We start from the raw sequence: 23255 nt of genomic DNA, 5'->3' as shown, positions 1-23255 counted from the left end.
TGGACAACAAAGCTCTTGCACTTGCAAGCTGCAAAAACGAAATTAAGACTTGATGGATGGCAATATACCTATTTAGGGTTTGTGCTTATGGCACAGAAACACTCTCTAGGAACACATTTCTTTTAAATAAAAGGTTTAATCCATTAATGAATTGTGTTTTGGTGCTGTTTTAATAAAGCTAATGCTTTTTTAGCTCAAAACTGATCAGGCTGATGGGTGAAATGGTAGAGTGTGAGGAGTGTGTGTGCTGGTGGAAAAGATAAATGAGGACTGGGCTGCAGTGGGGGCAGCTACACATAGCTATTGCAGCCCTAGACTGGCTGACTAGCTGCAGTTGGCTGCATTTAGTGCAGCTGACATGCACCCTGCATAAAAACTGCTGCCGGTTTGAACGCAGCCACAAACTGGCTAAAACCAAAAAATTCTTGTAGAGCATGGATGACAATGCAAAGTTCAAACCTACAAATTGAAACTGATAGGCTGGAAAATGAAATGCACTGTTTGTTAGAGCTCCAATGTGTCCATCAGTCTCTCACATAGCTCAAAACCAGGAGATGAACAACATGCAATATATGGAATGCTAACAAATGGTCCCTTCTTTCTTGCTAACTCCAAGGCTTGGAAACTCTATTGCAAAATTCACTTATTAGTGAAAAGGAGGAGATGGATGCCTGCTCTCCTATCCATCTTTAAGGAGCTAGGAAATGACCACAAGTAGTTGGGAGAAATTGAGAAAGCGTGGGCAACAGATCATGGATACTTTGAATGTGGGTTCTTGTTGATTGCTTTTCCTTCACCTTACCCACCTTGTTTCATTTTAGTCTGTTTTTTTTTTTCACTTACAATGTGTGTTGTGTGAAGAGCAGAACTTTAATTCACTTTACCCAATGTGTGTTGTGTGAGCAGCTGAACTTTAGTTCACTTTGCCTAGGTGATTTCATTTGCCCTATTTTCTTTTCATTTGCCATGTCTGTTGTGTGTTCTGATTTTCATTCATTTTGTCTAGCTCGTTCCATTTTAGTCCTTTTTTCTTTTACCTTGTTCTTTTACCTTGCAGTGTGTGTTGCGTGAACAGCTGGATTTTAATTTTAATTTTCATTTTTTCTGTTTAAAACTGAGCACTGCTGTAATCAAAATGCATTTTTCCAAGATAGGGCTCCAAGTTGAGCTAATTATGCAAATGGAAGGTATTAGTAAAATTTTCAACTTAACATATGTTTAAAACATCTAGATCAGAGAAATGGTTAGATTTTTTGTATGAAATTGCATTAAATACTAAACATATTAAAGCTAGCATATCTAATTTTGATTTATTCACCTGACTGTCCGTTGGAAACATAAGACATGCAGCAATCAATTAATGTGTATATTCTGCAAATAGGATCCACCAAACAAAGCAATTCCTGCATATAATTTCTTGATCTCTTTTCGTAAGTAATCAACTATTAAGTATCTCAGATTTATTCGATTCTGGCTGCTTTAAAAGTGTGACATGTAATGATCTCAGTACTTTATAACATCTAGCATTGCATGAAATTCCAAGCCAGGCAAACACAAGGGATCAGATTTCAGTACTATATGCCATGTTTTGATGTTAATACAGTAGGACATCCAGCCTCGGATTGAATTCCAAGCTAGGCAAAAACAGGGGTTCAGATCTAGTTTAATTAATCACGATTCAGGATGCTGGTCTTACAACAAGGGCTCTTAATTGTAGTTGATGATCATAACCCTGGTTCTGGATCAGTTCAGGTTCACGATTATTATGCTTGACCTGGTTTCCTGTATGGCCCACCAGTCTTATGAATGCATGATGCAAAATTCCTTTCTTTTGAGGTTTTCAATACCTAATCAAAACCTGTTGCAAAAGTTGAAGGTCCAAATTTTTCAGTTTTAACCTCAATTGTTCAATTGAACTTGTTGCTGCCCAAAAAGGGCACAAGAATAACTGTTCTACCATGGGCACATGTTTGTAAATAGCTAGATCCAAAGGGTGCACAATCTTCCTGGTTTTTGCAACCTTAATATATTTCACCAAAGCCAAAGAGGATGAAGAAAATTTAGCCACAATATTTATGGTTGTCTTGAGCTCTGTGCTAAAGATCTTTCATACCAGCTTTGTTGGTTACAAACAGTTGTAACGTTGTGTTTTCTTGCAGGAAATTGCTGTATTGAGCAATTTGCGGCATCCAAACATTGTTCATTACAAAGGATGCGAGATGGTAGTTACACTCTGCTCGTTCTGATAATAATGCTTTAATGGTTTATTAATGTTTTGTTAATTGACTTCTGAACTTTGGTTCAATTGCCAATGGTGTGCTTTGAGGGAATCTGCAAGTTTTCTTGATGTTTTCTGATGATGGTTATGTATTCAAGTGATGTTAATGGGTCTATATATGTTGTGACATTTTATTATGTGATGGGTAGCAGGATCAAAAAAATTTGCCTGCATACCCAGAATGTTTAATCATTTTTGGTTTTGAAATTGTTGTCCAGGTGGGTGACAGCCTTTATGTTTACTTAGAGCTTGTATCTGGAGGTTCAATCCATAAACTACACCAAGAATTTAAGAAATTTGAAGAGCCTGTTATCAGACGATACACAAGACAAATACTTCAAGGGCTACATTTTCTACACAGCATGAGCACTGTTCACAGGTATGTGTCCTAGATTTTATGTGCAACACATAATGCATTCTTTTCTAGATGTGTGATTTTCCAGCCTACATAGTCTTCTACTTAGCATTAGTAGGTTTAAAAAAAAAATGAACTTTTGAAAAAGAAGAGAGCTCACTATTCTTCAAAGCCAAATTATTTTTTCTTGATTGATAGTATCCCAATGCACGTTGACATAGGGGCCTAGGGTGATGCATGAAGTGGTGTGTGTAACAACTTGAGTAGTCGATGGTCCTAGTTTCAGCAAACAAGGGGTTGGTTGATGGTCCCAGCTTGAGTGAACAAGGAGTTCAATCCAAGAGGCATTCATATCAACTCCAAGCCATTGAGTAAGGAGAGAACAAGCACTTCTTTGGTGTCCCCCACCTTTGGGTATTCATGGAGGATTGGAAAAGGCAAAGTGGAAGTGCTTGCCTATCCCTTTTCATGTTTTAGTTACCTTCAATCTTTCTCCATGGGGCATGTTAGGCCATCCTAAGTGTAATCGTATGCTTTTTGTGGGATGGAGGAGGTGGATAATCCCCTTGTGTGTGGAAAATGGAGGGATTTAAGATTCTTCATGTACATATGAGTCTTATGGATGGAGCGACTCCAATAAGGGAGTTGTATCTCAAGACCCATGCTAGGGAGCACTTGAATTGAGATGTACTTGGTTATTCTTGAACACTTTGCTTTGATTACTATGAGATGTGGCAACAAAAAGAGCATGAATCTTTTCAACAAAAGTGAGAGAAGAATACGGATATGTACTTCATAGATGAATCCAAGGGAGTCAAATTTTACTTTGCAATCACTTAATCTTAAAGAAAAAAATTCAACTACAAAATGACAAATCAAATTGTGGAGCTAGAATGCTTCTAGACATGGACACAAATCCCCAAGCTTGCCGCCTCTTGCAATATTTTTGTATCATTACTGAAGAATCATAACCTTTGTTCATGGGTTTGATGAGCTTTTGCACTTTTCTCCAATTGCTATCACCAACCAAAACCAAAAGCACTAGATTTGAATGAAAATGATTGAAATTCTATGGAGGCACACAAATGCTAATGTGCTCAACATTGGATCTTAACAAATAAACCCTATCTGGCAAAATTTGTTAGGACATCTCTCTGCAAAAAGCCTTGAACCTTGGCAAAATAACACAAAACAGCTTTGGACCCCTCCTCAAAGGCTCCCAAGGTTGTGAGCACGCAACAAAAGAGTAACATTGAGAGAAGAGAGAACATAGATGAAATGCAAAAGAACAAAAGGAACAATGATGTGAAAACATTGATACAGGGTTCCGCACAATTATTGCTTTCATATTTTGAAGGTGCATCAATGAAGGCATCGGATTGATGGTAGAAGATTTTGCCAAGGAAGATAAGTGAGAATAATGATGGTTGGAATGATGATGTGGCCAATAAATGTGGAAGGCATGGATTGGGGTAGCTTGATTGAGAAAACACACTGGCTTGATGATTATGAAGTAAGACCAGATGATATGGCCTTAGGTGGCCTTATTGCGATGTGATGCAAGTGGCAAATGCACCTATTGATCATAAGTATGCAACTTGAATAAATCCAAGTGGACTAGCACTCTAACCTCCACCTAATGTGCGTGAAATGAAAAAGACTGACATATGAAAACAAATGAGAGATTGAGATAGTGGCAAAGCTTCCAAAGCCCTCATTAGATTGAGGCTCACAAGTAAGAGATGTAGACAAAAGAAAGACAATGCGCAACATGTTTGCTAACTTCCTTTCTCAAATCTTGGGTATGACCTAAGGAGAGAAGGAAAACTTTTAATCGAAGACCATGTGCATGTCGATGAAGTTTGTTGATATATATATCCAGCCAAGTAGCATGAACCTCTCTCCAAATGAGAACCCATTGCTAGGGGGTGGCACAAAGATGTTGATGGGAGTGGAGAGGCCTTGAATGAGTCACATCGATTGTATCCAGTTGGGAATGGATGAGCCACATCCTTGATCCAACTAGAAGATGATAGTGATGAGCTATTGAAGGTCATGTAAAGCACTCCTACCAAAAAAAGTCATTTGGGATGAAAGAGCATGAGTTGGGTAAACTAGCGGCAAGAAAGGATGGCTTTGAGAAGAGGGAAAGTAGTTGCTACACAAGAGAAGGCCTCATAATACTGTGCATCCTTAAAATAACTTTCCTCTTTGAAACTATTAGAAGGGCTAAGGAATTTGAGACCAACATTTTTTCTCAGATAGGGTGGTAATTAACATGATTTAATACTAATTGCAGCAAGCGTAAAATCCACATAAGCTGAAAATGCACTCTTTACTACTTTAATCTTGGACAATGGAGAACTTGTTGGCCCCAAAACTTGTGCTGCTTGCAATATTTATTTAGCTTTTATTGCCAATGGATGGAGTACAATTGAGATTCTGTGATATCGTCCGCTAATCCAAGTGCTTCTTGTTGTCAAAATGGATTAGCAAGTGTTCAAATCAATTTGGCCCTTGGTTTGCTTGGGGAGTTGGCTTTTACCCTACTCCTTGCGAGACAAATTTAGCCCCAAATTGAAATTGGTTGGTTGGTCTTTTGAATCTCCTTGAAATTCTTCAACTTCAGCTGTTGGAATTCAAGTCTTAGACCTTCAATTTTGAGCACGTATCTTGGGGTAATTGTCAAAACTCTAGTTTTTGCTGTAAAGTAGAGTTTACACCAGAGATTGATTGAAATTTCTTTTTGTGATGATTGAAACTGTTGAAAAATGTTGAGGGGGAGTTGTAAAGTAATTGGAGAATGAGAGAGAATGTTGTAGAGAGAGTAATCTTTGATTTTCTTTGTGAAAATGACCTTCATTTTGCAATTGCTGTGATTAGGAGAGTTCGAGCTATAGTCACCTTTAGTCAAGGGTCCAAAATAGCTGTCACAAGTCTCCTGTTGCTGTCACCTATCTATTTTGGCCTTCTAATCACATTTTCTAGGATTATCAACTTATTAAATTGATTTTCAGAATATTAAAGTTATACATTAATTAAGTAAATTTTCTAGTGCTCAAAAAATTAATTTCAGCAGTAAATAGTTAAATTGGCTAAGTCAATTTGTCTTCCAAGTGACCTTGAGCAGTTATTAGTTCTTGGACTAGCATTAATTAATTAATTAATTAAATTATTAAATGCCTAGTCTCTTATGCTACAAGTGATATTAGTGGCCAATAAATTGGTGTAGACCAAAATTTAATACCACGTACCATGTAGTATATGTCAAGCATAATGTATTATAACTTTTGCCTTTGGCATCAATTAATATTTTAGGGTCTTGGATAGTAGGTTGTGAAATAATTAACTTGCATCTCACATGTGCAAGTCATATTAGCACATTTGATTAACTTTTATTCAAATGCCAAGCAAAGCAACTAAATTTCACATGCTCATGATAGGTTGTTCTCTTGAAATCCTTGCAATCATCCTTGATTTGCATTGCAATGTACCAAGTATTCATTGCTACTATTGGAAATAGATGCTGGCATCGTAGTCAAATAACATGTGCCACTATTTCTTAACCATGCTTATGCCCTGTGCATGTGAAATTCTAGTCACTTAAACTTGTTGCAATCTACACATATGAATCATAACCATTGTTAAGACTATAAGGGATGCATCCATATGCCAAAACTCAATACTATTTTGACCACCAAGGAATTGTAATCTATGTACTGAGTATAAATAACACCTCATAGCAATGGTGTACCTCATGATAGTCATGTAAAGCATACATTAGCTGCAAATCACATGTAACTTATGCAAATGTACTTCTTTTGCATCACCCGCAAATGTACATTGTATACCATCTATATATTCCATACATGCCTTGCAAACGTACATCACATCCAAATTGACTTTTCACATATTTCATCCATCCTAGCAATCTTGCAAATGTATAGTTTCAGAGCCTAGGTGCAAACCATACCATATGCATATCTAGGCATGGTGACTAGTACAGTAAAAAGTGATGCGAATGGTAGAAATACTATTAGCGTACAATATCCTAGATGTAAAGCAACTGCATCCAAGATCCAATACGTTATCGAGCTGTCCATCACTAGGGGAGTAGAGATGCAACCTCTCCATTGAGCATTAGGCAATACTTTGGACCTTCTATACTTTACTGAGCCTGAAATAGCTTGATTCAAAATCGACTCTAACTAGATCACTCAAGGTAAAGTGCACCATTGAGAATGATGTGCTAGGTTGCCATCCTGTATCCTATTGCATTCTTTCATAGGTGAAACATTGGTGACGCTTCACCAAGAAGCACATGACGACTTTACTTCTATACTTGCCTCAAATCCTCCACTAGGTTCTAGGCCTTTTTTCCTCTAGTTGACTAGATCCTCATGTGTACTTGACATGCTAGGAGCACTAGATGCATCAGGAAACATTCTTGTTTGCATGCTTGGTACCTTTGCAATGTGATTATGCATGGGAATTTGTATACTACAAGTGACACTAAGATATATTTTGCCATACATTGCATGCATTAATATCTGTATTTCCCTAATTACCAGCAGTATATAGAGCATTTGGACAGTGAGCATTAATACCATGAGTTCCAAATATAGAGGGTTGCATATATGTGATGCTAAACTTAGCACTTTATGCCCTAGCATCATGCCAACATTGCTATATATGGGGTTATGTATGTTACCAGGCATACATGGATACATTAGGCCTTGCACACCACACATTGGTTGCTACATATCAGGAGTTGTGCCATACATCCTTGTATGTGGTCCTTGAACCACCATAGTATGGAAACTTGTGCTACTAGCAAAGTATCCTAGCTGCCCCATCATTGGATGCATGCCTTGCTATCCAAAGAGCATTGGATTGACACTTCCAAGTTGGCATTGCCTATGCATAGATTGTCCCTCTGGCATCATTTGCTTATGCTCACTACCTACATTTGGAACATCATGTTGTTGTATTGGGTCTTTCTTTGATGCATCTTGCTGTCTTGAAGCTCTTGAAGAGATTTCCTCTTCTTGCCTTCGTTGCCTTTCTTTAAGGGCGTCAAAAAGCGCATGAATTGAGAATCATTTGTTGACGGGACAAACATTTTAGTTGCTATTCTCAGCTGATCTTTAAACTAGTCATAAAATTTCTCTTCCTCTTAGTCATTAGCTTCAAGAGACCTAGAAGAACCAACTAGTCATAAAATTTCTCTTCCTCTTAGTCATTAGCTTCAAGAGACCTAGAAGAATCCACATTTTGGTCTAAACCAACATTGTTAGCTTGATGCCCATGTTGCATGCCTTGTCCAAGATGTGAACTTTTAGATTGAGAGATATCATCCTTGCTTGATCTGATCTCACTATCTGAAGATATTCTTGCAGTATTACTCAATTGAATACAATTTCAACATGAGGAAAGCTTATGACCTTCAATTAGGTGCCACGGGCCCACTAAGTCAAGGGATTTGATGGTATCCTAGCGATGAGGCCTTGAAACCAGCTTTCCTTCTTGGATAGGGTGGTAAATAATATGATTTAACACTAATTACATTAAGCATAATAATATAATTTAACACTAATTACATTAAGCATAATATTCACATAAACTGAGAATGCACGCTTTACCACATTAATCTTGGACAATGGATAGGCTATTGGTCTGAAAATTGGTGTCCCTTGTGATATTTCTTTAGCTTTTATCGCAAATGAATGGAGTACAATTAAGATTCTCCGATCTTCTCCTCTAATTCAAGCGTCTCTTGCTGTCAAAACCGACCAACAACCAAATTGCCCCTTGGTTTGCTTGGGGAATTCACTCTCTCGTCTTTTGAATCTCCTTGAAATTCTTCTTTAGCTGCAAATTGAAGTTTGTTGGTGGGCCTTTTGAGTCTCCTTGAAAATCTTTAACTTCAGCTATTAGAATTCAAGCTTAGGCCTTTAATTCTGAGCATGCATCTTGAAGTAGCTGTCGAAACCCTAATTTTGGCTGTAAAGTAGGGTTTACAGCAGAGATTGATTGAAATCTCTTCCTTTGATCACCCAAATTGCTGACAACTGCTTAGAGAAGTTGAAAAATGGCTAGAGAATGAGAGAGAATGTTGTAGAGAGAGAAATTTGTGGTTTTCTTTGCAATATTCACCTCCAATTTGCTAGTGCTCTTATTAGGAAAGTCCAACCTATAGTCATGTTTAGTTTGGATCTCCAGATGGCTGTCACTAGTCTCCAAGTGCTATCACTTATCTATTTTGGTGCTTCTAATTCAATTTTCTAGCATTATCGAGCTTATTAAATTAATTACTAGAATATAAATTTCATAAATACTCTAGTCATCTAAAAATTAATTTCACAAGTGAATAATTTAAATTGGCTAGACAAATTTGTTTTCCAAGTAACCTTGTATGGTTATTAGTCCTTAGATCGGCATTAAGTAATTAATTAATGTATAGTCTCTAATGTCACGATTGACATTTCTAGTGGATAAATTGGTGTAGGCCAAAATCTAACACTGGGTATCACTTGGTATATGGCAGGCATAACTTATTATAACTTTTGTCTTTGGCATCAATTGATATTTTGAGGTCCTTAGTCCCATACTAAGAAATAATTAACTTGCACCTCACGTATGCAAGTCATAATCACATTGTGAATATTGATATCCCCTTGTGAGATGTATAGGGGATATTAGTGAATCTCTAGATGCGATAGTGGGAGGTGGATAGGAACTTGTAGGATGGATGGCAGCTTGATCGGAGAGGCAAGGGAATGAGGTCAAGGCAGATCTTGCAAAAGAGAACATTTTCTTGGTTCTCATAAAGTGACCTTTGTAGTAGGACATCTTCATGGGAAGGAGCTACTAACGTGAGATCCATGTGATGTGTGAGTGTAGTTGATAGAGATCTTATCACATGACAATGTTTCTCTTTAAGTGGGAGATGTTGGAAATGGAGGAAGAGAGAGTGTGTAAACTCAAGAGTTAAGACAATGAACAAGAGTGGACATTAGTTCCACCCTCCAAAGATACAAGTGCTAGAATGATAGAATGAAAGTACAATAGATCTTTAGTAAGTTGGACCTATCCATAACTCAACTAGAGTTAATTTAACTCTAGAACTAACTCTAGAAGTGGTGAGACAACTTACTAATGTAGTTGTGTTTACACTACAAACCAAATAACTAAAAGATTGTGCACTGCCCATAGAATTGGCAAATTTTAATACCCCCTGTAGTGCCAATGTGGTAGAAGTACAGGAAGACAAATTACCAAATGGTAGTAAGTTCAAGGACTTTTAAAAGGCCTCAAACTTCTCATGAGGAAGAGCTTTGTAACACTCTCTTGTGTAGGGATATATATCAAACTGATCTTTCCTGTATAGCATCTCTCTCTGACATAATGATAATGTATCTCAATGTACTTGGTGCTAGCATGAAACAGAAGATTCTGTGCCACTGCAATAGTGTTGGAGCTCAACTGGATGCAGCAGAAGTTCGAGGAGTGAGCGTCAGAGTGTGATAGCTGGTGAGATAGTCAGAGAGAGAGTAGAGTGAAAGTACGATGCGATATGAGTGTACTAACAATGTGTTGATACACAAAGAATAAAATGTATTTATACTTAGGGCATGTAAGGGTGCATTCACATGTACAACTAAATAATGTGCGTGTACTATACACAGAGGTTAAAATCGGGACTTTATTCCAACAACGTCCCACTTAAACGTCCGAAGTGAACCTCTAACCAACTTCCACTAGTCGGATGCAATGCTCATGTTGAGCTTTGCTTAGACTTTTAGTGAGAACATCCGCAGGGTTGTCCTGTGTTTTGATCTTGGTCAATGTGATTTGACCAAATTTCAGAATCTATTTGATGAAGTGATATCACACATCTATATGCTTTGTGCGTGAATGATACATGGCATTCTTAGTCAGATACACAACACTTTGACTATCACATCCCAAAATTGCAGTACCCATAGACATGTTGAGATCCTCTTCAAGTTTGCGTAACCATATAGCTTCCTTAGAAGCTTCAATACCTGATATGTATTCAGCTTCAGTAGTACTCATTGCAACGATGTTCTGCAACTTGGAACACCAAGAAACAACCCTAATAGCAACTGTAAAGACATACCTGTTGGTGGATCTACGAGTGTCCAAGTCGCGTGCTGTCACGAGGACATGTATTTTTGAAACCTCACTTAACATGTGGATTAATTTCTAATCACATGATTAAGTAAATGTTGCACATGTGAGGTGTAACTGGGGTTAAAGTAAATTTACAAGCACGAGACTCGAAGAAATCACAGGATGTCAAAGGCAAAAGTTGCTATAAGTTATGCCACATAGGAACTTGGTGGTATTTGGTGCTAGTTGTTGGCCTAGATCATCCATTTGGCCATAAGTGTCAGTTGATGACACTAGAGAAGTGGCGTTTAATGGTACCTAATGGCAATCTGATGGTCAAAGATGGTGCAGAGACATTCAGGAATGGAAGTTGCCTAGTCAATTTAATTATTGGCCAGTCAGATTATTTTTCTGGGTACCAAAATAATTATTAGATTAATTTTCAGTATTTTAAGGCTGAAAATTAATATTTAATTATGAAAAATGTTGGAAAAACCATTTGGGAAGGTTGCCACTTGTTAAAAATGCCCATGCAAGACTGGAAATCGTTTTTAGAGGCTGGAGAGAAGCATTTTTATAAATTCAGCTTGCAACAGAGAGGGAGGGGAGGCTGTTGGTCTGATTTGCAGCCATTGGAGGACCTTCTGAGGCAGCTAGGGGCAAAAGAAGACCAATCAACAACAGGAGACAACAACTAGAGGCTGTTGAGGCAGGGCAGCAGCAGTAAATGACTAATTTTCTTCAGTTCTTTGCATCTACATGCCGTTGTGGCAGGGCAACAGGTGCACTTGACTGATTTTCAGTCATTCTTCATGACAAAACTCTGAATTTTCTCTCTCTACAGCTTTCCTCCTATCTCTTAGCCATTTCACAGCCTTGCTCCGAAGATCTTAGCATTTGGACCCTTGGAGGCTGAGAATTGTAAATTTCTCTGGTGTAAACTCTAATTTATAGAAAAAAGTAGGGTGTAGCAGTAGCATTGGGAAGCGTGCCAAAAATCGGAAGCTCCAAGACTAGTATTCAACAAGGTGTGGTAATCTCATAGGTAGTTTTTAGCTTCTTCCATATGGCGTAACTTGTATCTTAATCCTTGATGTTTGTTAAGATGTCATGAGGCTTAGTGTTAGCCATAGTCTTTTTGTTTACTCTCGCCCAATTTGCATCAGACATTAGTGTGGGTTTATCTTCTTGCAAAGCATTCTCACAATGCTTTAGGAACAAAATGACCTGCATACAGTCTTTCCAAAGGTCAAAGCCATGACCATCAAATCGTTTGATTTCCATTAAACTCTTGATGTTTGAACTAGAAAAAGTTGCCGCCATTTTATCATGAAGACAAGAATAAATGCCCCTGAAATGTGAAAGCACAAGCTAAACCCGCAAACACCTTGCTGTTCTTCCTCAACCAGAAATAAGTCTTTGCTTTTTGTACATGAACTAGCTACCACACGCGCAAAAATGCGGAAATTTACCAAATTTTGCACAAATGCCCAAAATTTCAGGTCCAAAATTGCATAAATGTCAGCCCATCTGACCCAGCTAAGTAAAATTTTGGCAATACATGAAAAACCCCAAATTTTTGATCCAATGTCAAGAAATTTTACTCAAAGAGCAAAATTCATATAATTTTGGTAAAATCCCCAATTTAATTGAGGTCGCCATACACAATGTTTGCAATTTCTGACTTGAAAATTAGTGCAAGGCATAGACAAGGTCAAATATGCAAAAAGCCTCAAAAGTCCGTTGATCCGCCGGCTTGTCGCGTCAGTGACGCGACGCTACCTGTTGGTGCCTGTCTCGTCTGTTCATTCGCACGCTTACAATCTGTGCTGTCGTGTCCTGCCTGACGCACTGTGCCTGCGGTTGCCTTGTTGCCTTGTGCCACGATTGCTGTCCTGTCGCGCCTATTGTCTGGTTGCACACAACAAACCGGTCGCTTGTTGGTCGGGCGACTAGCACCTATTGATTGTCGTTCAGTCCCATCTGCAACCCACTCTGAGCTGAGAGCCCAAGACTCCTGCTCGATTGACTTTTTTTTGCCTCGAGGTTTGATCTTGGGAAGCGTGCACTCTGTGCTCTGATACTAGTTGTTGGAGCTCAGCTAGATGCAACAGAAGTTCAAGGAGTGAGTATGGGAGTGTGACAGTTGGTGAGATGGTGTGAGTGAGAGCAGAGTGAAAGTACGATGCGATTTGAGTGTATCAACGTGTTGGTACACAAAATAAAATGTATTTATACTTAGGGCAAGTAAGGGGGCATTCACATGCACAGCTAAATAATGTGTGTGTACTATACACGGAGGTTAAAGAGGCCCTTTATCCCAACAAATGGCACTCTGATTGTTAGAAAGAAATCTGTAGATCAGGCAACAATCTACGTAGTGATACAGATTTTATTGTTGCGATGAAGGCTGCCTTGTACTCAAGCTCACAAGACGAGGTAGCCATTGTAAGCTATTTCTTTCTTAGCTATGGAATGTATGAATGGCCTAGAAAGAAATAATGTTCACTAGTAGATTGCCTAGTTTCGCATCACTAACTTAATTTGAGTCACTGTAAGCTTGTAAGTGCAAGTCTTCCCCTTGGGAAATAGTAATGCATGTGACTGAGTACCTTGCAAGTATTTAAAGATCCGCTTAAGAGCTTGCGAATGTGTGGTCCATGGGCTATGCATATATCTGCTCACCTAAGATATTGTATACTAAATGTCAGGACATATGTTGCAAAGGTAAATAAGGCAGCCAATATCCTGGTTGTAAATTGCAACATCATGCATAGACAACGTTAAGCCTAGCTCCATAGGAGTGCACATAGGTTTGCAATCTTGCATATTAAACCTATGTAACAGCTTTATCCACATACTTTGATTGTGAGATGATGATATCATGTTGATTTTGGGTGAAGTGAATCCTCTAAAATGCCAAAAAAATGACAAAGAGACGAGAGTGAGAGAGAGTAGGGTTTGTAGGGAAAAACACAATGTGTATGGCAAACACTGAGACATAAAAGAGACTTAAAAACACAAGAAGAACATGGTAATGATGTATTGAATCATGCTATGAGAAGAAAAGTTAATACAAGAAAGTTGAAGCTTTGGAGATAACTACATTGTCCTTTTTAAATCAGGCGACAATACTTGTGGGAATCTACATGGTGAAGGGAGCGAAACACAGTCCTCTAGACAGTGGGCTATCGAAGTAATCATTGGAAGGTGAAGAACAATTGTACAAGGAGCGAACCATAGTCCTTTGATGCTGTTAGAGATGTGGAAGATGATCACTAGCTGTCAAGGGAGCAAACCATAGTCCTTTGATGTCGGGGAGATGAGCCAGGCTGCAAAATGCTAGATGAATGATGATGCTTGGGACATAGGAGTTGCAAACGTAGATGTCTAGAGTGATGGGTTGTAGAACGTAGATATGCGCAGTGATGGACTGCAAAATATAGATGAGCAACAACCCAGAAGCTGATGACTAATGCTAGGGAAGGTTGCTAGGTGTAAGGATGCTGTCGCCAGGTGCTAGGGTTTGATGCCAAGCAAGTATAAACTCTATATTTCTACAGACAACCAGCTCCGAACCCGTGCCAATTGGTGAAGGCATCATACACTAAATTCAGTACCTAAATTCTATGTAATTTTCAAGGAACTCAAATGCCAATCCATTCATTGTAATTTAGGGCAGCATTTGGCCAATTGGTGGTTCCATTTGTGCAAGTTGTGGGTGAAAAATCAAGGGGCAATTAGCCCGAATTGATTGTTGCTACAGCAAAGAGGCTTGACTTGTACTCATTCCATTAGCAATCAAGTTAAAGAAATACACAAAGGGATACCAATTTTGGGGCGAACAAGGTGTCCAATGTTCGAGATTATTAAGGTAATTTGTGCATTGTAAGTTATGTTCATTTGTCGATTGCTGTAATTAAGTGCTCAAGAACCTACCAAGCCCTCGCAAGGCGACACTTAATCCTTTTCTGACGCTCACTTTTATTTTCGCTCCAACCTTTCTTACTTTCTTCTTGTCCACCAAGACGTCACCCCTAGGAAGACAAGGTATCGGCCCCGGGTCTGACTTGTTCCCAGGAACCTACCAGGCCTTCACAAGGCGATGATCAACTGCTTATAAATTTTCCGTTCTTTTCTTTTCTGTTTTTATAGGGGTTAGAACCCCTTTTTACACACCTTTGTATATATTTATTATCTTTGAGATATTCATGGTTTTTTTATCTCTATCATCATCATTTTCCTTCTGGCAGGCTTCTTGCACACGACCAAATTTGACTGAGATCTACTCAAAGTGGTTGAGAAATGTTGAGATCTCTTGAGAATGGGTTGGAGAAGGTGAGAGCAAGCTAAGATGAGAGAGAAATCTGATTTTTTTTTGGTGAGAAAACCGTAAAATTCTACTTGTTGCCTGCTCCAGTCTGCATTTAATGTAGTCATCTACCACCAGACACCTCCAAAATGCTATGATTTGAATCAGCAATGCTGTTGCCAGTCCTTAGAAAATGACTCTGTGCTGCTCCTTGCTTCTTGAGGTCTCCAGAGGATTGTCTGCAGAGCAAGTTGCTATTCTCTGATAAAAAAATGGATTAGTAGCTCTCTCTCTCTCTTCTTGCCAAGCTGTAAAACTGATTGAATGGCTGAGACCTAGCTCCCAAAAAGTTTTCTCAGTTTGCATGGGCATTTTTGCGAAGTAGTAACCTCCTAAGCCCATTTTGTTGTATTATCCAATCATTTAATTAATTTTTAGAATTAAATAATCTTAAAAATTAATTTTAGCTCTTTTGATGTTGCCCAAAATTAAATGTGCCCATCCATAATTAAATTGGCTTGGTCATTTTCAACTTGGAGTTGTCCCTAACCTTTGTTGACCCTTAGATTGGCATTAATTAATTAATTAATGCGAGTCCCTAATATCATTGCCGACACTTATTGGCCAAATAATTGTCCTAGGGTCAAAACTAACACCGACTGACCCCCAAAGCTCAGTTGGCATAATTTATCACAATTTTTGCCTTTGACACTCACTTTATTCTCGGGGTCCTTGGCTTGGTACCATGAAATAATTGCCATGTATATCACATGCTAAACAAAGATGATGCCAGCTCTTCCTCAAAAGAAGTAGCAAAGGCAAATGTTGCGTCAAGTGTGGTCATGGAAGAGCTTCCTGACACTGAAGAGATACTTGTTGTAGCCTCATGTAATGATGCAGATATTATGACAGCAACAGGTGATATGCACATCACCAAAAAGGAGGTAATTGATGCCTTACTTTCAACTTACGATGGGCTGTCACAATCATGGATAGTGGACATCGATGCCTCTTTTCATGTTACTTCCTCTTTGGAGTCATTTTCTGAATACACTACAGGTTGCCTAGGCAAGGTAACAGGTTTACTTGGGCAACAACTATGCATGTGAGATAGAGGGTGTAGGTACCATTCACTTGGCTTGTGAAAATGACCTAGAGTTGATTTTGCATGATGTTAGATATGTACCTGGCATAAAGAAATGTCTACTGCCAGTTGGGCAGCTTGATGCAAGAGGGTATTTTACTACCTTGGTGGTGGATCTTGCAAGGTCCACAAAGACTCTATGTTGATTGTTAAAGGCAGCAAAACAGGGACTTTGTATTATTTGCATTGTAAAGCATTACGTGGCAAGTTCTTGGCTGTGGCTAAAGTCTACTCTTAGATGGAACTTTGGCACAAAAGACTTCATCATGAACTGGAAAGGGCTTCAGGTTCTCTCCTCTTTAGGGAGATTTGATGTAAAAGGCTCTCGTCTGGAATTTTGTAATGATTGAATATATGGAAAATGTGTAAAGTCTCGTTATTACTCTGGTGTCGTTAAGGAGTCTAATGCTCTTTATTTAGTACACTTTGATGTGTGCACTATGCTTGTTAATTCATATGGGGATGCACGGTACTTTGTTACTTTTATTGATGATTTCAGTAGAAAGTCATGGGTGTATGTGTTAAAAAGCAAAAAGAAAGTGTCGGATGCTTTTAAAAGGTTTCATGCTTTAGTTACCACACAGAAAGGGCTTAAGTTGAAAGCTATAAGAATGGATAATGGGGGTGAGTATGTGTCAAATGAGTTCAAAAAGTTTTGTGAGATGCATGGCATTAAGAGGTAGTTAACAACCCCTTATAACCCTGTATCAAATGGCGTGGCTGAAAAACTTAATCGCATACTTTGTGAGAGAGTTAGATGCATGCTGTCCATAGCTAATCCCCCACAGTAGTTCTGGGGAGAGGCTCTTAAAACTGCAGTTCATGTATGCAGTCGCTCTCCCAATCGTGCATTGGAAAATGACATTCTTGAAGAGGTTTGGTTTGGCAAATCTGCTTCATATGACCATTTGCGTGTCTTTGGTTGTGCTGCCTTTTTGCATGTACCTGAAGATCATAGGACCAAACTAGACATGAAATTCATCAAGGGAATCTTAATGGGATATGGAGATGAAGAAGAAATGGGTTATAGAGTTTGGTTTCCTCAAGGCAAGAAGATAGTACGCAGCCGAGACGTAGTATTAAATGAGGCAAAGTTGCTGAAAAATGCTACACATGGTGATCTTGACAAAAAGAAGGTCAAATTTTCGCATGAACAGCTAGCCATTCAGCAGCCATTAGCTGAAGATTTTGTTCCTTTTGATACTGAAAATGAGCAGCAACCTATTGTGCTACAACCAGAAGATAATGGATAGCAAATAGATGCATAGGATGGAATAGGACATCAAGAAGGACATGCTGAAAACAGGTTTCAGCAGCAAGGAAATGCTGAAAATCAGCCACCAGGTGATGGTGTGCACATGCTTGAGGATGTAGGCTGAGTGCTTGACAATACAGATCATTGGGTAAGAAGGTCTACATGTGTCAGAAGGCAGCCACGGAGGTTTCAACCATCTTTGGACTGCATTTTGTTGATTGATGAGGGTGAGCCTCTGACATTTAGAGAGGCACAATCATGTGAAAACAAGAGAAAGTGGGAGGTTGCTATGCAAGAAGAGATGAAGTCTCTGTATGTAAATAACACATGGGAGCTTGTATCTTTGCACAAGGATAGGAAAGTTATCCTTAGTAAATGGGTTTACAAGGTGACATGTATTGATGGGAATCCCAAGTAGAAGGCACCGTTGGTTGCTAAGGGCTATACACAGAAGAAAGGCATAGACGTCCAGGAGGTCTTTTCACCAGTGGTGAAGATGACTATGCTCTGTGTTTTGTTTGCTTTCATTGCATTCTTGGATTTAGAGTTCGATCAGATGGATGTGAAGATTGCTTTTCTTCATGGTGACTTGGATGAAGAGCTGTACATGAAACAACCCGAAGGTTTTGAAATTCTAGGCAAATAGCATTTGGTTTATAAGTTGAAATGCAGCTCTATGGACTGAGACAAGCCCCTAGACAGTGGTACAAAAAGTTTGATACCTTCATGCTCAGCCATGGTTTTAAAGGCAGTCATGCAAATCACTGCTCATACACTAAAAAGACTAATGATGGAAGCCTTATTGTGCTGGTCTTATATGTGGATGATATGTTGATTGTAGGAAAGCATAAGAGTACTTTAAATGCTCTTAAAAAGCAGTTGGATTCAACCTTCTCAATGAAAGATTTGGGACAATTGAACATATTTTGGACATGCGCATTAAAAGAGATAGAGGGCAACACTTGTTGTTTCTCTCACAGGACAAGTTCATTAGCAAAGTACTTGACAGCTTTCATATGGTTGATGCTAGGTCTCTTGGTGTGCGTTTACCATCATATACAAAGCTTAGCAAAGTTGATTGTCCAAAAGATGATGCAGGTGCTAGTGCAATGAAAGACATATCTTATGCATCAGCTTGTGGTTCTTTGATGTATGCCATGGTTGCAACTCGTCCAAACATTGCCCATGCAATGGGAGTTGTTAGTAGATTCATGTCTAAACCTGGCAAACTACATTGGGAAGCAATGAAATGTATCTTTAGATATATAAAATGTACACAAGATAAATGTATATGCTATGGAAAAGGTACACTAGAGTTGCAGCGGTTTTGTGATTCAGACATGGCAAGAAATCTTGAAACTAGAAAGTTTATCAGTGGGTAGGTATTTACTTTGGCTGGTGGAGCTATTTCTTGGTGTTCAAGGTTGTAGAAAATTATAGCAGTACTATAGAGGCTGAATATATTTCAACCACTAAAGCTTCTAACGAAACTATTTGGCTTGGCCGTTTGGTCAAGGATTTTGGTCTTTCTTCCCGTGCTCTAGCGCTTGGTTGTCATAGCCAAAGTGCAATATGTCTGGCTTAAAATGCCATGTTTCATGCTCGTACCAAACACTTAGATATTCGGTATTATTTCATTCGACAGGTCTTGGATGATAGCCTTGTCACATTGACTAATGTCAAAATCCAAGATAACCCTACAGATGTTCTTACTAAAAGTCTTGCAAAGGCTCAACATGAGCATTACATTCGACTAGTGGGAGTTGGATAGTTTACCGACACCACTTTGGGCCTTTAAGTGGGAGGTTGTTGGGTGTAAAGCCCCTTCAGGTATAAACTCCCGTGTGTATAAATTTACGGGTGTGAACACACTCTTTACTTATATCCTAACATATAAATGCATTTTTATTCTTTGTGTATCATGCAACACATTGGTACACTCCAACGCGATTCTCTAAGCTGTCAGCTCTATCTCTACTCACTCCGAGCTCGCATTCTGGTTAGCACTCAAGTCCATTAACAACATATTGCTCTTTCATGGCGTCAACTTAGTGCAATAAACTATGTTGTGTGGCTTGCGTGATAGTGTATTAGCTACAACATTCTTTTTACCATCAATATGTACAATTTGAAAATGAAACATAGAGAGAAAATTTGGGTATCTTTGTTTGCGTCAGAAAGCACCTCGAAGTTTAATGGTCTGTGTGTATTGTAAACTCAAACCCCAACAAATAATGTTTCCACGTAAACTGTGTGAAGAAAACTGTTAGGATTTGCATTGAGGACACACAGAGTGTACGAACACGACAGAAACACAAAGAGAAAGACATAGACACAGAGGGCAAAACTCAAATCCTAAAAGCAAAGCTCAAAACTCAAACCCTAAACGCAAAACTCAAAACTTAAACACAGAAACTTAAACACAAACAGAAGAAGGGAGAGAGAGAATACAACTCTGAAGTGAATGAATGCTGTCAATGAATGTAAGAGTGTACAGTGTGCTCAAGGGCAAAGCAATGTTGGAGTGTGACGTCCATTGGAGACGGATCCCAAGTCGTGACCACGAGTCGGAGTGTAGGAGTTTTGAATAGTGAATGACAACACGTTGGTCACCAAAACGCACCAGTTTGGAGGCTAGAAATTGGTAAACGCAGCGGGTCGCCGATCGGAGGCTGGAAATTGCGCATAGTCTATTGTAAATAGCACGCTGAAACTGTGTTTGATATGGCTGGCGATGATTGGATGATCAGATCGCAGTAGATGATGATGTCGCCAGCGGCTGACGTCAGCATAGATGAAGGCGCCAACAGCAGGAGCAAACACGGATGGAGTGGCAGCAGTTGCGAGGGCTGGACAGCCACGTGGGAGGAGGTTGATGGTTGAAATCTGCACGTGGAGTGAGAAACTTGCACAGAAGGAATGAGGCTGAATGGGGGCAGCCTGTCTATTTATAGATATAGAAGGGCGCCCCAAAAATTAGGGTTTCAATTGAACTCTCTCGAACCACTCCTATTTTTAGGTTTTCCATTGAACTCTCTCTAACCGCTTCCCATTTTAGGGTTTTACTCTAAAAGAGCATTTTTAAGTGTGTTTTGGGGCTGTTTAAGAGGCTAATCAGCAAGTAATGCATGTTTTAGCTCAATAGACTGTACATAAAGTATAGCTAAGAGCTCTTTCTGTGCAAATTGTTTTCTACATCGTGGAGAATTTGGCTCTCATAAGCCACAACTCGGCTGTCTTGCATAAGAATGACCCCAATGTTGTTACCACATGCGTCACATTGAATTACAATTGGCTTACTTAGATCGGGTAATACAAGCATAAGATTTGAAGTTATCTTTTCCTTCAGCTTTTCAAATGCTGAAATTTCCATTTCTGTCCTCTAAATGGCATATCCTTCTTGTGCAAAGCATGCAATGGAGATGCAATTTCAGCAAATCCGCATAGATATTTCGTGTAGTAAAAACATAAACCGAAGAAGTTGCAGATCTCATGCACATTTCTCAAAGGTGGCCATGATCGTATTGCCTCAACCTTTGTGGATCCATTCAAATATCATCAGCCGATACAATATGCCCCAAAAAGTGGATTTCATGCATGAAGAATTCACTTTTCTTTTCATTGGTAACCACCTTATGCTCATCCAATTCATTGAACACAATGTCTAAGTGTCTTCTATGTTGTGTCAAGTTCTTTGAATAGACAATCATGTCATCCAAGAGAGTGTCCACAAATCCTCTATGTGGCTTGAAGATGCGATTCATTATTTGATTAGAAGGGGTAGGAGTATCCATAAGTCCAAAAGGCATAATAAAAAACTCATACAATCCAAAATATGTCCTAAAAGTTGTCTTAGGCACATCTTTTAGTCTAATGCGTATTTGGTGATATTCACCTTTTAAATTTATACGGTTGAACATGGTTGCTCCTTGCAATCCATCCATAACATTGTCGATCGAAGGAATTGGAAAACAGTTATTTATCGTGATTTTGTTCAAAGCACGATAATTGATACACATATGCCATGAACCATCCTTTTTTTGCACCAAAAGCATTGGAGAATAAAAAGGAGATGAGCTGGGCTGAACCAACGCTTTTTCTAACAGCTTATTCACCTAGCTCATAATTTCCTCTTGTTGAGTTGCACTGGCTCTGTATGGTGGCTTATTAAGTGGGCTACTTCTAGGTATAAGATCTATGCCATGATCTTCTGGCCTTTTAGGTAGTAGTAACCCTAGAAGTGATTGAGAGAAGCAATCAACATACATTTTCAGAAATGGCATTCTATCCTTCTCTAGCTTAGACATGTTTCCAACATTCTCACTATCATCTTTATCCTTAGTAAAGATCAAGTACCCTGAAAGATGATTTTTCATAACGTTAGAAATGACAGATGTAGATACAACAGGTAGAGATTTACCTTTTCACTTTACATCAAGTGTGAGTACCTTTCCCTTATGTTGAATAGTGATTTTTTTTGCACGAGAATCAATCACTGCATGTATACGATGACACCATGGTATATCAAGCAATACATCACAACACTCTAGTGGAGCAATGAATAACTCTTCGTTGTCCATATATCCTTGTATATGCAACCCCTCAAGTGGAGCAATGAAGACCTCTTTGCTTTCCACATATGCATATATATGCAATCAAAGCTTTTCAATGAGTGGTGTGATGGGCTTTGCATTACCTTTATATGCCATTCTAAGTTTTTCCATAGGTCCCATCTCATCCACTTTGATGCTTAGACAAGTTACCATATCTACAGAGATGAAGTTGGCTCTTGTAGCATTATCAAGGAAAATCAATGCATGTTGATCCTTAATTTTGGCCATGCCTAGACAAGCTACCATGTCTACAGAGATGAAATTGACTCTTGTATCATTATCAAAGAAAATCAATGCATGTTGATTCCTAATTTTGCCTATGCTTTGCACAAGTTAGTAGCATCATCATTGGGTTGATCACTAACAATATCGGGTACTAATCCCACTAATGTTTTGGGCTTCTTTACTTTAGAATTTGCTTGGTTTTTTGATTTTCCAGCTTGCTGCCTATTGGGACATTTGCAACTATCAATTCCCTACGTTATACCAATTTTTTCCTTTCTTTGTTGTTTTGGCCTCTTTATAAGTTGATTTTCAGATCTGCCTCTTTTCTTAGCCTTAAACAACTTTTTATTCGGCTTTTGCCCACTCTCTAGGAGGCTGAATTCTTCCCATGCAGCAAAGCATTGGTTGTGGCAGTAGTCTCTACGAGTTGTGACATGCTAGACATGGTGGATTTAATGCAAAAATCCTTGATTCCGTTAGGCACCCCGCAAACATGTTTTTTCACTTGCTCATGAAGGGGTACGGGCCGATAAGAAGTAATAGGCAGCAATGCGTTCCAAAACTTCTTATTATATTACTCCAAATTCTTACATTCTTTAGCATCCAACTTATTCCAAGTTGTTATGATGTGCACCTCAAAGGTACTTGTCAATCGATTTGATGCAAACATTTGCTTGAATTATATCCACGTTAGCGGTGCTGTTCCTTGCATTAAAAGAGTGGACCATCTCTGCAATGCATTGTCTTTCTAGAAAATGGCTAGTTCCTAGTGTCACCACCAATACGTATTGGCCAAGTAATTGTCCCAGGGTTAAAACTAACATTGACTTATCCGCAAAGCCCAACTGGCATAACTTATCACAACTTTTACCTTTGACACCCACCCTTGCATCCTCGGGGTCCTTGGCTTGTTACCATGAAATAATTGTCATGTGCA

The 23255-nt window shown here is 39.0% G+C and overlaps 1 protein-coding gene across 1 annotated transcript in view; it reads left to right on the top strand.

Annotated features, from left to right (window-relative positions):
- The window catches only part of LOC148014956 (uncharacterized), a 97848-nt gene that overhangs the window by 41892 nt on the left and 32701 nt on the right, over positions 1-23255 (top strand). Inside the window, exons 4-5 of the mRNA XM_087665066.1 lie at positions 2160-2222; positions 2497-2657. Coding sequence (XP_087521192.1) covers positions 2160-2222; positions 2497-2657 — 224 coding nt within the window. The remainder of the gene's footprint in view (positions 1-2159; positions 2223-2496; positions 2658-23255) is intronic.

This window comes from Lygodium microphyllum, chromosome 24 (genome assembly GCF_053477565.2).
Source record: "Lygodium microphyllum isolate KBCC chromosome 24, Lygodium_microphyllum_v1.1.10, whole genome shotgun sequence".
Taxonomy (NCBI): Eukaryota; Viridiplantae; Streptophyta; class Polypodiopsida; order Schizaeales; family Lygodiaceae; genus Lygodium; species Lygodium microphyllum.
This window is presented reverse-complemented; position numbering and strand designations above follow the sequence as displayed.